Here is a 14,885-nt window from a genome sequence, read left to right on the forward strand (position 1 = left end):
ATGACATATTCCGTGCTACCCAGGAAATACATAGACCCAAAACCCTTGGCCACAATCAGTGTAGAGGAGAGATGGAATCCATTTGGCAGACAGAGAAAACATTATCCTCCAATGCAGAAAACATCAAATAATTCATAAATTGTGATACAATCGTTGACGAGGATGTGTTTGAGGAAATCCCCCAACTCCCTATCAAAGATAATCTTGGACTCTCACTTAGTGTGGTAGACGAGGAAGTGTCCATAAGACACAAGAAGAATGGAAAAGCTGCAGGGAGTAGATGAGATTCATGGGGAGATTTTCAAAATTTAGAGGAGCAGAGTTGACCTGTCATCATGAATAACTGTCCCTGAAAATCTGGGACAAAGATGAAATTTTTGCCAATCTCATGGATGCTGATATCGCTATTGTCTTCAAGAAAGGAGGCAAAGTCAACTGTGCAACCTACCGAGAAATCTTCCTCCTTTCTATCACTGGGAAGATCATCAACCAAATCCATGCAAGGAGCTTTTCCCAATCTCTGAGGAAATCAATCAAGAAATTCTATGGAAGACCCTGCAAGTTGTCCAGTGAAATTCATCAACGTCCTCCATCTCCTTGTTGGTGAGATGCCGTCGATGTTCCTCACTAATGGTTATATGACAGGATCCTTTGAGGCAGGGATCAAGCACTGATGTGTCATCTCCCACACCCTTTTCTCCAATTTCATCACCATCATTATTCATGTTGTCAAGAACAGACTTCCCAACTGTGTGGACACTGCTTACAGGATGATGGAGAGCCTTTCAACCTCAACCGTTGAAATCCAAGAAAAAAAACACTGACCTCATTTAAGTATGCAAATGAAAATGTGATCTCTGCTCTCTTGGATGAACATCTTTAAGCCTTATTTAATGTCATCATGGAAGCATATCGAAGAATTGATCTCAGCTTCAACTTCAAGATGACCCAAACCCTTTACCAACCCAGGTCAAGTTCTGGTCCATCACCCTATTAAGATCAATGGAGAGATCTTCCCAAACGTGAAATGGTTCCCCAACCTCGGAAGCTAGCTATCATTTAAAACCGACATTGATGCAGAGATTCAACGTTGCATACAACCTGTGAGCACCACCTTTGGATGTCTATGAAAATCTTCAATGACCATGATATTAGTGCTGATATCAAGATCCTTGCATATGAGACAGTCATCCTTCCATTCGCTGCATCAGTTGGGAAGACAGGTGTATTGACATCAGCATCGTTGAAGCTGTTAATAGCACCTGCATCAAGTCCACGATTATCCAAAACCAACTCTGATTGGCCAGTGACGTGCTTAGGATGCCCAAATTCTGACTACCAAAGCAGATCTTCTCTGCCTAGTTCAAGGAAGGCACTCGAAGAGAAGAGGATAAACAAAGCTCTTCAAAGAACACTGGGAAGGTCTCCCTCAAGAAATGCAAGGTCGATGCCAATGCAAGGTTGAGACCCTCGTTCAGAAGAAACCAACTCAGAGGAAACTCCTTAACAAAGGGACACAATTCTTTGAGAACACTAATTGGCAAGAGGAAGTATGGAAATGGAGCAGTAGAAATACCAATGTGTTTAAAGGCAAGGTGCTCTTCCACCTACCAGAAACACTTGCCAAACACATGGGTAGAGATGTGACTCTAGAATTGGGCTCATCAGCCACACAAAGACCTACAGAACCCATGACCAGTGACACATAACTTCCTTGGTAAACAATCATATTCATTAGTGAGTAATCACCAACGACAATATTACCAAGTCTCCCACTACCCCCACTACCAATACCTTAGGGCTGACCATTGCTCAGAAGCACAGTTCTGGAATCCACTTTTTTGGAAGGATGTGATAGCACTGGAGAAGGTGCAGAGGAGATTTACCAAGATGTTGCCAGGTATGGAAGGTTTGAGTTATAAAGAAAGGCTGAATGAGTTGAGACCCCTTTCACTGGAGCATAGGAGGTTGAGAGTTGACCTTATAGAAGTTTATAAAGTAATTGAGGGGTATATAGTCTTTTCCTCAGGATGGGAGATTTCACATTTTTAGGTGAGAGGAGAGGGACGTAAAAATGACACAAAGGGTGGTTTGCGTATGGAATGAACTTTGAGGATGTGGGCACAATTACAATGCTTAAAAGACATTTGGATAAGTACATAAATAGGAAAGGTTTGGAGGGATATGGGCCAGGAGCGGGCAAGTGGGATTAGTTTAGTTTGGGATTACATTCAGCATAGACTGGTTGGACTGAAGGGTCTGTTTCCGTGCTGTATGACTCTATGACATGATTAAGATGTGTAAAATTATGAGGGGTATAGATAAGCTAGATAGGAAGGAACTTCCCTCTTGGTGAGATCAATAAGCAGAGGGCAAGATTTAAAGGATGTGGGGAAAATTTCTTTCATGCACAGGCTGAGAAAATCTAGAACTCACTGTCTGTAAGGATACTGGAGACAGAAACCTTGTAACATTTAACAAGTGCTTAGATGTGCACTTGCGATGCCGAAGCATAGAAGGCTATGAGCCAGGTGCTGGAAAATGGGAAAGTAGTTAGGTGGTTGGTTTTGACCAGCTTGGATACAACAGGCCAAAAGATCATTTCCTATGCTGTAGATTTCTATGATTCAATGAGAATTGGATTGGACTAGTCATATCACAGTATGGCTCCATGACCATAACAGTGGCTGAGGACTCTGCAATGAATAGTTCATCTCCTGACTCTCTCAAAACTTCTCCTCCAAATACAAATTTCAAGCCAGGACTGTGAAGGATCGCCAACCACTCATCCTGGATTGCTGTAGACATAACACTCAAGAGGTTCATCACCAACCAAGACAAAGCAGTTCACTTGATCAGTGGCACCACTGCTGGATGAACATCCATTATTGGCAAATTATGGCTGTGGTTTGTACAATCTTCAGGACACACTGCAGTAACTCACTCAGATTACTTAAAACAGCTTCTCTCCATCCGTGCAGTCTCTACCATTAAGAAACAGTATATCATTGCTCTTGAAATGATAGCTCAGTAGTTTAGGTTTAGGTTTAAGTGGCATAGAGGGAGTGTGAACGAAACTAGGGCTTTCAGAGGTGTATTTTGGGGGTGTATGTTGGGATTAAAATCTCTAATTCTCGGTTGGATTTAGGATAATTGGACATGAAGGCAGTGAGTGGCTTGTAATGGTAATTTTTATTTTGGGCGTTTCATTTGGTTGGTTTAAACAGGAAGTGCCTTATGTAATAATGGCTCTTTCGATCACTAACAGTTTCCTGGGGGTGGAAGAAGTGACTTTGGGAGTTTTACTGAAAGTGAGGAAGACAAGGCTTTTGGAATTGGCAAACAAGCTGGAATTGGGGTTGCCTGTGTCTGAGAGAAAAAGGGGAGACAATTGTGGCAATTATAAATGCTGCACAATTGCTAAGAATGCCAAAATTCAGTTGAAAATGAAGCAGCTTGTACATAAAAAGGAAATCAAACAGTTTGAATTACGATTAAAAGAAGAAAGAGGTTGGAACTGAGAACTCAAAGTCAATTTAAAATGGCAGCGATAGACATGAATGCTAAGAGTAGTGATGAGGACAATGCTGTAGAGCAATCCCATCATAGCCAAAGGCTTGGTGAGGATCTGTTTAAATATATTCAGAGTTTGCCCAAGTTTGATGAGAAGGTTATAGAAGACATTTTCATTTCATTTGAGAAAATGGCTAAACAAATGAAATGGCTGGTGACCATATGAGTATTGTTAATCCAAACAAAGTTGGTAGGTAGAGCTAGTGTGATATTCACATTACTATCAGAGGAGGTATCTGAGGAGTATGATGAGGTGAAAAAAGCCATCTTAAGTGCATATGAGCCAGTACCAGAAGCCTACTGACAAAGTTTTAAGAATCTAAGGAGTGAACCTGGTCAAACATACTTGGAGCTTGAAAGGATCAAATAAAGTCATTTTGATAGGTAGATAAGGGCATTGAAAATAGATCATATATACGACACTCTTAGAGAGACGATTGTTTGGGAGTACAAAATTCACTTCCTGGAGAAGAACAAAGAGTTAAAACTACGAGGTTAGAGTGGAAATGGCAGATAATTATGAATTGGTTCATAAATCAACATTTGGCTTCCGACATCAATTGCAATCTGAGGGGGATAGAAATTAGGGAAAAGAGAAATCCTCAGGTGATAAGGGAAAACAAGATCTCATTAAAGATAGTAATGATAGTTTACACAGGCTAAAAAGGAAGCCCATGACAGGGAAAGAGAAGTAAAAAAGCTCAGGTATTTTCACATTACTATCAATTAAATTCAGTTCACTTCGATCAGTTTTTGGGCATGAGGTGAGAGGACCACTGAAATTAATTAAGAACAAATTGGTGAGTCAGAGTTCAGAGACCACACATTTGGATTCTGTGACAAATTTTAGATTAGATTACTTACAGTGTGGAAACAGGCCCTTCGGCCCAACAAGTCCACACCGACCCGCCGAAGCGCAACACACCCATACCCCTACATTTACCCCTTTAACCTAACACTACGGGCAATTTAGCATGGCCAATTCACCTGACCCGCACATTTTTGGATTGTGGGAGGAAACCGGAGCACCCGGAGGAAACCCACGCAGACACGGGGAGAACGTGCAAACTCCACACAGTCAGTCGCCTGAGTCGGGAATTGAACCCGGGTCTCTGGCGCTGTGAGGCAGCAGTGCTAACCACTGTGCCACCGTGCCGCCCTTCCTTTAGGGAAGGATTAAATAGAGTGGATGAGTTGGCAAGACAATATCTGAAAGTAGCACAGCATGTGAGGAAGCAGGAAGCAGACAACAGACAAGAAATCAAACTTTGTAATTTTGCTGGAGGAGGTAAAGTATTAGTGTTACTTTTTCAGTAGTAGGTGAACCTTTAAAGGCAAGGTTCAGTGAGCTTTATCAAATTTAAAGGAAATTGAGTGAGGGGAACTGTTTAAGAAGAACGCCAGATAGCAAGGAATCTCACAGAGTGCTTCATATGAATACGTTCAAAAGGTTCAGGTTGTAAGCTTGCTTGCTTAGCTGGAAGGCTTGTTTTCAGACGTTTCATCACCATACTAGGTAACGTCATCAGTGAGCTTCCGGTGAAGCGCTGGTGTTACGCCCCGCATTCTATTTAAGTGTCTTGGTCTCTTAAGGTGGGTGGGATAAATCCGGTTCTTTTTTCTCAAGAGGATGGTAGATGAGGTCTAAATCAATGTGTTTATTGATGGAGTTTTGATTAGAATGCCAGGCTCTGGTAATTCCTGTGTGTGTCTCTGTTTAGCTTGTCCTAGGATGCATGTGTCGGCTCAGTTGTAGTGATAACCTTCTTTGTCTGTATGTAAGGATACTAGCCATGTCTTTTTGTGGCTAGTTGGTGGCTAGCTGGTGGTTACTTTTCTGCCTGTCTGTCCGATGTAGTGTTTGTTACAGACCTTGCATAGTATTTTGTAAATGACATTCATTTTTGCTGGTTGTTTATATAGGGTCCTTTAGGTTCATCAGCTGCTGTTTAAGTGTTTAGGTAGGTTTGTGGGCTACCATGAGGCCATGGGGTCTGAGTGGTCTGGAAGTCATTTCAGAGATGTCTTTGATGTATGGTAATGTGGCTAAGGCAAGTTGTGTCTGCTTGTTTGAGTTTGTTGTTGATTGGGTACCCATTCTTCTTGAATATGCTGTACAGGTATTTTTCTTCTGCTGCTCATAGTTCCTGGGTGCTGCAATGTATTGTGATCTGTTGAAATAATGTCCTGATGCAGCTTCGTTTGTGGATGTTGGGATGATTGCTTCTGTAGTTAAGCATTTGGTCTGTGTGTGTCATTTAGGCTCACTGATGATGTTAGCTAGTATGGTGATGAAAAGTCTGAAAACAAACCTTCCAGCTCAGTGAGCAAACTTACTGATGAGGTACCAGAAGGTTGATGAGGGTAATGAGGTCACTGTGGGGCAAATGAACTACCAAAAGGTGTTTGATAAAGTGTTTCAAAATAGGTTCAACAGCAAAGTTAAAACTCACAAAATAAAAGGAATAATGGGTCTACAAATATGAAAGCTTGAGCAGTTGTGAACAGCTGAATTTTGAACTGGAGAAATAATAGTCTAAGGTTCAGACCCAAGACCACTGCTCTTTCCATTCAAAAAGAATGGCCTAGATTAGGATCTGGAATACATGGCCAGATGGTATGGTAGAAGCTAATTCAATCATAGCTCTTTTAAAAAAGAATTGGGACACTATCTTAAGAAAATAAATGTTGTAAAGGTTTGGAGTGGGATAGGTGACTCATACTCAGCAGAAACGTGACAGGCCAAATTAACACCTTCTGTGCTACAATCATTCACTGAGGCAGGCAGATATCACGATACCGGGTAAGGAAACAACTGACATGGGGTGACATGGTGGCTCAATAGTTAGCACTGCTGCCTCACAGCACCAGGGACTCAGCCTTAGGGTGTATAGAATTTGCACATTCTTCCTAAGTCTGTGTGGATTTCCTCCCACAGTGCAAAGATGTAGATTGACCCTGCTAAATTGCCCCATAGTATCCAGGGATGTGCAGGCTAGAGGGATTAGCCATGAGAAATGCAAGGTTAGAGAGGTAAAGGGGTTGGTCTGGGCGGAATGCTCTTCAGAGCGTCTTTATAAATACTTTGCATCAGTCCTCACAAAAGAGGAAAACCCATGTAGAAATTGTAGTTGAGGAAAAGGGAGTTTGAAATATTGTGTGATAGAAACATCATGAAAGAAAATATTAGGTGTTTAGCATCTTTGAACATGGATAGATTACCAAGTGCAGATGAAATGTTTCACAGACTGCTAAGAGAAGCGAGAGATGAAATAGTATAGGCTCCGATCATCATTTTCCATTTCAGTCTGGCTACAGGAATAATACTGGAGGACTGCAACATTGAACCGTTATTTAAAAAGGGACAGGTTGTCTAATTACAGGTCAACCAGTCTATGCAGTCAATCAGCGTACAAAACAATCGAAAAATTCTTAAGGACAGTATAAATCCTCATTTGGAAAGAAAAATTAATCAAGGACAGTAGCTTGGACTTGTTAAAGTAAGTTTTTTTAAAATTAATTTCACTGTTTTTTTTAAGGAGATAGCAAGGACAGTTGTCAAATAAAGCTCATTTGTTGTAGTCTACATGGATCTTAGCACAGTTTTCAACAAGACTCCACAGGATAGACCAGTTAGGAAATTAAAAACTCTTCAGATCTAAACATAAGTGGCAGGTTGGGTTCAAAACTGGTTCAATGGCAGAAAGTGAAAGGTTTGAGTTAATGATGCACTTATGACTGGAAGGCTATGGAGGGGTCAGTACTAAGCCCTTGGTTTTTGCGATTGATATCAACAATTTAGACTTAAATTTAGGGAATATGATTGTGCGCTAATGTATGGAGAGAGCATAAATTTTGTGTCTCCATACAGAAGAGGAGCAGTGTTGGAAAAAGGCCAGTCCCAAATGCCCGTTGAAGTCATACTGCATCCTGACTTCAACATTCAGCATTGGTGGGCAATTTTGAAGAATTTCTTACTTTTCAGATTACAATGGTTCAAAGAACTTGCCATCACTCTCTCAATACAACTTGGATATAAGTAATAAATACAGCCGTGCTAGTGTCACCCAAAATCTGAGACTCTTATAAGATGTTGTTCCAATCTGTACAGAAGTGTGAGCAGGTATCAGCCTTGGTTGAGTCATAGAGTTGTTGAGTCGTAGAGTCCTAAATAACGGAAACAGACCCTTTGGTCCACCCAGTTCCATCCCAAACATAACCCCAAACTGAACTAGTCCCATCTGCCTGCTCCAGGCTCATAACCCTCCAAACCTTTCCTATTCAAGTAATTACCCAAATCATTTGAAATCCCAAAGGAATTCACTCTTTTTAAACCTTTATTTCCAAAAACAATTAGGAGTCTGACTGCCCATCCTCTCACTCTAAACCTATGCCCTCTCATTCTGGACTTCCACAAGTGGAAGCTAGTAGTTGGGGTTTCTCTCTGCTGCTGAGTTACTGAATATGCCATTTTTCCCCAATGGGTGTGTTTATGGGATGTTACTATCTTGGAACAGTTCATTAGTAATAGTTACTGCATCTACTATTCTGTTAAGTTTTCCAAGTGAGTTAAGTTATTCTAAATTCCTCTTTCTTTGGTTGTATTTTAACTATTGAGTCTGAATAAATTGTGCTTTGCTTAACGTCAAGTAGGTTAACCTGTTGCATGTTTTATAAAGTGAAGGCTGACCCCCTCTGTGAATTAAACACGCAAAGAGAAGCATCTCATCCTACAATCTGTAAAAAGAGTGTGAAAAGTGGTGTAAGCTTCTTTCAGCAACTCTTAGTGGTTAAATATAATAAATCCCTGACACTCACTTTAAAATCAACAAGTGATAATTTAGTTATCTAACTCAAACAATAAACAAATTAAATAAACTATGAACAAACTGAATAAATCCCTCCTAACTACTAGCTATTCCCAAATAAAATAAAGTTTTCTTGGATTCACAGAGATGCATAGCAGAGACCCTTCAGTCCAACTCGTCCATGCTGATCAGATATCCTAAATCAAAATAGCTCCTTTTGCCAGCACTTGGCCCATGTCTCTCTAAACCCTTCCTATTCATATACCCATTCAGATGCCTTTTGTGTAAAAAAGTAATCAATGCAGTCCCACTCCAAAATCTTTAACATTTAACCTAGGCAGACACTCCAGCGCAATGTTAGAAGTGTACTGCCCAGTTAAAGGTGCTCTTGTCCTTCTTGTCTTGGCACTTTGAGGAACAAAGGGTTCACCTAGATTCCTACCCATTATTTAGGCCTCAATCATTATCAACAAACAACAGGTTATTTAGTTACTTAACTTATTGCTGTTTACAGGATCTTCTGTCCATAAACTGACTGCCACTTTTATCCATTTTGCAAGTAACCAGAGACTAAAAGACATTTCATTGGCTGTGAAGGGTTTTGGAAATTCTAATGTTATTGATGGTACTACATTAATGCATGTCTGTAATTGATTTTAAACAGAACCAACTTTCTCTTCCAAAGAAAGTCCAACACAAAGTGGGTTATCTTCAGAAAACAAAGGAGAAAAGTCCAATGCCACTTTCCAATACCTGACAGACTTCTAATAAGGAGATGCAAACACCCTTTCTCTATTCTCCCCTCCACAATATGATCCCAATCCATCATATTCATCCAGAATCAAGAGACATTTATTCCATCAGTACCAGGCTATTCAGAGTTCCAGAAAAAACTTGGAAATTATAACTCAAACAGTTCATTATTTAATCCTTGGTTATACATTAGTTCTACTGCCAAAGAAATGATCAAGAGACAGACTACATACAGCCAGTGTCCTTTAGCCTACTGATGGCATTTGATAGCAGCCGAACACAGCCCAGGAAGCCAGCTCCCTGTTTCTTATGTATTTTCTTGTGATTCCATATGCTTATAGTAATTGAATCTGCTTTTCCAATGTACCTGTAAAGGAAGAAGTTATGAGTATGAAAACAAAAGCATCGCCACAAACAATTTAAGATGCTGAAAATTCCTGAAGACCACTATTAATGTGTTTCCCATTTCTCAGATTTATTTTCGTTTACATATTAACTAGTGCTTTGGGGAATAATTGAAACTAATTAGCATCGGAAGGAAAACCAGGGTAAAGTAGAACTGACAGAAACAGACAGCAGTTGAAAAAAACGTTGCATCAGAAAGAGAATGGACCCATTTGGGGAAATGCAAGTTATACTGGAATAAATTTGGTGTGCATACATGTAAACGCATGGGAGCAAGGTAAGTAAGTTTTGGGGAGCTGAAAAAAATAAGTAGCTACAGAAGAGCTATGATATCATAACAACAACGGAGACATGGTTTAAAAAAAAGGAGAAATGGACACAATATTTCTGGGTACAATGTTTTCATAAAATATATATAAAAAGGGAAAAAGGTGATAGGATTGATCAAAGATACTGGTCAAGGAGTAAACTAGGATCATGCACTGAAGAAATCAGAAAAAAAAAAATCGCAGCTATTTAGAATTAAGAAACTGTATAAGTGTTATAATGTTGACTGCATGCTATGGGCCACCAGCACTGGGAAGCATAGAAAGCATAAATTCACAAGCAAACTGTAGTAAAATGGAAGAACTAGAAAGAAGTTTATTTTCTGTTCGTTCACTGAATGTGAGCATCATATCAAGGTCAGCATTTATTGGCCATCCATAACTGGTCTTGAGGTGTTGTTGTAGAATCACCTCTTTGAATCACTGCAGTCCATCTGATGTAGGTACATCCATTGTGCTGCTTCAAAGGGAATTTCAGAATTTTGATTCAATAATGGTGAACCAACAGCAATATAGTTTTAAGTCAGAATGCTGTGTGATCTAGTGGGAGCCTGGAGGCGGTAGTGTTCCCATATGTCTGCTGCACTTGCACTTCTCTGTAGTAAAGGTTGCAGGTTTTGAAGCTGCTGTTAAAAGGTTCCTTAAAAGGTTACTGAAGTGAATTCTGTAGATTGTATACACTACTGTCTGAGCTTTAATGGTGCAGGGAGTTAAATGTTTAGATTGGCATTACTTTCATTATTACAATGGGTCATGACTTCCTGAATGATTTAGGGATTATGGAGTCAAGTTGGAGCAGTGTTCTTCCAGGCAAGTAGAATTTCAACACATTTGTAACTTGTGCCTTGGCAGGCTTTAGGAAGTCAGGTGAGTTATTGCAAAATTTAAAGCCTTTGACCTCATGTAACACTGTATTGATGTGGTTGATCCATATTCTGATTCTGATAACTCCTAAGTTGTTAACAATAGGGAATTTACTGACTGTAATGCCATTAAACATCTAAGGGAGGTGGTTAAATTTTCTCTTTGGAAATAGTCTTGCATTTTTGTGATGGGAACATTATTTGCCACCAAGCATCCCAAATCTGAATGATGCCCAGGTCTTGCTGCCTGTGTGCACAGACTGTTTCAAAATGAGAAACTGCAAGCATGAAATGCCATGCAATCATTAGTGAATATCCCAAATACTAACCTTATAACAGGAAAGATCATTGACCAAGCAGCTGAAAATATTTGGGCCAAGGACACTACCAGAGGAACTTTACAACAATGTCTTGTCGCTGAGATGACTGACCCAACAACCACATGCATCTTCCTTTATGCTAGATGTGACTTTAATCAGTGGAAAAATTTATTTAATTTCCACTGTCCTCAATGTTATAAGGGTTGCTGGATACCTTGAGGTCACTCTTACTTAGCCAGATTGGACTGTCATGAATTTTGCGAACAGGACATACTTGGACAAGTTTCTAGTATTGGAGCTATACTGGAGTAACTAGGCCAAAGTTAGTTCTGGTCTCAGTCATAGAAGGAGATATCATCAAGGCTCCTTTGCTGTATACAGTACACAGAGCTGATTTTTAATATCACACAGACAGAGAATCAAGATTAGCATTTCTAATTCATGGGATTAAGTGGGGGGCTTGGAAAATAAAACTGTCGAAGTGATAAGAAGCAGAGAGCAGTTGTGAATACAGGTAGTTGCTTTTCAGACCTGAGGATTGCGTGCACAGATAACTCCCAGTGGTCGATGAGAATACAAATGATCTTTTTGACATATATTGAAACCTGGATAAATGTACAATTGTTTCAAAGTATGTAGATGACAAATTTGGAAACAGTGAGAATAGTAACAGACTCATGAAATGTACAGCCATATGGTAAATTAATTTTAAATGTGAATTAGGCAATGTAGACTAAATGGCACATTGTTAGAGGGGATATATGTGCAAAAACAAGTGTTCAGCTAGTAGATCAAGTTCAAAGAGGCTGTTAAAATATCAAGATCTTTGGCTTTATAAATGGAGGGATATTGTACAAAAGCAAGAAGGTTGTAGTGACTTTATAAAACATTAGTTAGGCCTCATTAAGAGTACTGTAGTTATTTCTGAGAACCACACTTTATGAAGGATGTTAAATCTTTGAGAAAGAGCACAGGAAATAGACTAGAATGGTACCAGAGGTCAAGGATTTGAGCTGTGTAGAGAGACTAGAGAAATTGAGGTTGTTTTATTGAAGTGTAGAAGGTCAAGAGGAAAGCTGATAGTGCTATTCAAAATCATGAAAGACTCTGATAGTTTCATTTACTTTATTCTGTATCCAGTGGCAGATGGGTAAGTAAAGAATACAACTTTAAGGTAATGGGTAAAAGAGCCAGAGGTGATATGAAGAAAAGAAAATCATACAGTGAGTTATAATGATTTTAAATATAGTGACTTGAAAGATCAATGGTAGCAGAGTCAATGATAATTTTTAAAAGGGAATACTTAAAGGAAAAATTTTTTCAGGATTATGGGGAAAGAACAGGGAGCAAAATCAATTTAACAATTCTTCAGGGAGATGGCACAGACACAAAAGGCCAAATTGCCACCTCTGTGCTATATCAATGATTCTATGACACCAAGACAGTCTAGTTGCATATAAATATAACCAATTTAAAATAAAAGTCCATTTTCCCACAGATAGTGACTATTTTTATGTGAAATTTATGTATACATCTAGTTGCACCATCACCAGACATTTTAATGCATGTGACTAGTAATGACAAAAATCAAGCCATACAAAATCATTCCCTTCTTCTGACAGCAAGCTTCAGAAATGGTATTTTTAAATATCAACTTTATTGAATGCATTACGACACACTTCCATTATTATCAAATCCTGAGGTGGGATGTGAACCTGGACCTTCTGACCCAGAGGTAGGAACACTACCATTGCATCCCAAGACTCCGTTTCTTTTTTAAACAAATGAGAACAGTTTATTGTTCTCTCACACTCAGATGCTAACACTTTAATGATGTTGCTGGCTGGTTCAGAGTTGGGCCATGGCAACAATTGGAATGAATCAATGATTAAAAATGAACTAGCTGATCATTGAAGACGGAATGTGAATTTATTATGATCTTTAGAATAGTAAATTAATGATCACTGCATTAGTTAAAAATATTTTTAAGCAAAAATGTAGATCAGACATTGATTCACAGCTAATTGTTCTACACTAAGCATGTTAATCATCTTCAATGACGCAAGACCTTAAGCAATCCACTTTCTTTCTGCCAAGTTTCAATTTGCGATTGTAACATCCAAAGTATCATATACATTTATCTATTATTAGCATGCAAAAATCTGAAGTTAAGTCAATACGTCTTAATGATAGATCTCATTAAGCCTCAACATTTTTGCAAATTGTCAGAATTATTTACCCAGCACATGTTTAAGGCATCTAATTTAGATTTAGTACACATTTAGTTTGTTAGTTCTCTCAATTCGATTACTGTATAACAAAGATTTTGTTAACTAGTCTATAGAACACAAAAGTCAGGCAATAAGATAAGCTTGTGAAATTCACCGTCTCATGATTTCACAAAGGTGTCAGCATTATTCAGCTTTTTAAACCTTTCCTCACCCTTTATATCTTGCTTTCCTGCTTTTGGGCAATCCTTAAAAATCAATCTCTTTGACAAAGCTTTTGGTCATCTACACTAATCTCCTTGGATTTTATGTCCCAAGGGATATTTCATTGTAAAGATGCTACATAGCATAAGCTATTGCTGTTCCTGAACAACTTTCCTACAGCACAAGGCAACCAAATGTTAAGTAAGGAAGCATTAAGCTTGACTTTTAATGTTTTTATGATGGAGGTAGATGCAACAGCAGGAGTAGGAGTCTAGACTGATCTTTCTGGATCAGAAACTTTATTCATACAAAGTAATCATATCCTATATTGTGAAAATATCCAACTAAAAATTAAAATAAGATGAAAATAAGTACATGTGAACCCAGATTATGTCCTGTTGTACGAATCACCTATTACAAATAACAGTCCCTCTCCATTGACACCTTTCCAAATACAAATAACTCATTACATTCTGAATCAAGTATTTCTACGTAAATTAATTTACTATTTTGTGTAGATGAGGTGCATTAAAATTCTAATACAAGCACTGGTACACTTTTTGAAATTATGCTGCTTTTAAAATAAGTACATTATGCAATAAAAATAATTTAAAGCATAATGAACAAGCCCCAAGAATTATAAGCAACTCCAAAAATAGAAACTGCACTCACAAGTCATAGTGTTGGTTCCATTTTGGATCAAGCGTGTTTTTTACTGTGTCTGTTGAATGACACTGTCCAGAGCCATCGACAATAATTTTGGCAAATGGGTCAGGTAATCCTATTCAAGGTATAAACAGAAATATTCTTTTTTATAACAAATAAACTGCTAATAATGCGGCAACACTTCAAATAATTGGAAACTGCATTCTGACCAACATACATACATGAAACTCTAAAGTCCCCATGGATCATAACCATACACAAAAACAATTTGATTACACTTCAGTTTCTATTAGTCTCCAAATTAAATTCAAAATATTGTTCATGGCATAGGTACAGAAACTTCACTACAATCCTTTGTGTATAGATTGAAAACATGCAAGGGATGATTCTGTGATACATTCTGCAAGGACAGTGAATTGAGTAAATCAACAAAGTGCTGTGTTCAAATGTACCGAGTTCAACAGTCCAAAATTAGCTTCCCCTGAACTTATTTGGTAACATGCCTAAGCATGTACACCCAGAGACAAAGTTTCCAGTTCTTGACAAACCTACATTGGCCCTTACCCATTAGTTCCAAACCAAAATTTCATGGTTTTCCTGTTTGTTTTAGTTTTGTTCAGAAAATGGGTACAATGGGAACTGCATTTGGCACTCACTTGATCTTAAGACACAAGTCTTCAGAAATATTTCTTTATTGTCTACATTTTGGTGAAGCATGATAACTAAACTCTATGAATTG

The 14,885-nt window shown here is 38.6% G+C and overlaps 1 protein-coding gene across 5 annotated transcripts in view; it reads right to left on the reverse strand.

Annotated features, from left to right (window-relative positions):
• smurf1 (SMAD specific E3 ubiquitin protein ligase 1) overlaps positions 1 to 14,885 on the reverse strand; it is a 122,406-nt gene that overhangs the window by 43,871 nt on the left and 63,650 nt on the right. For 3 of the 5 annotated variants that reach the window (XM_043711257.1, XM_043711258.1, XM_043711256.1), the window contains exons 3-4: positions 14,153 to 14,261; positions 9,368 to 9,501 (exon numbers count right to left, since the gene is read on the reverse strand). In XM_043711257.1, the coding sequence (XP_043567192.1) occupies positions 9,368 to 9,501; positions 14,153 to 14,261 (243 nt within the window). Of the gene's footprint in view, positions 1 to 9,367; positions 9,502 to 14,152; positions 14,262 to 14,885 lie in introns of those variants that run through there. The other 2 variants (XM_043711259.1, XM_043711261.1) reach the window with 1 other exon arrangement.

Source organism: Chiloscyllium plagiosum, chromosome 21 (genome assembly GCF_004010195.1).
Source record: "Chiloscyllium plagiosum isolate BGI_BamShark_2017 chromosome 21, ASM401019v2, whole genome shotgun sequence".
NCBI classification, from domain to species: Eukaryota; Metazoa; Chordata; class Chondrichthyes; order Orectolobiformes; family Hemiscylliidae; genus Chiloscyllium; species Chiloscyllium plagiosum.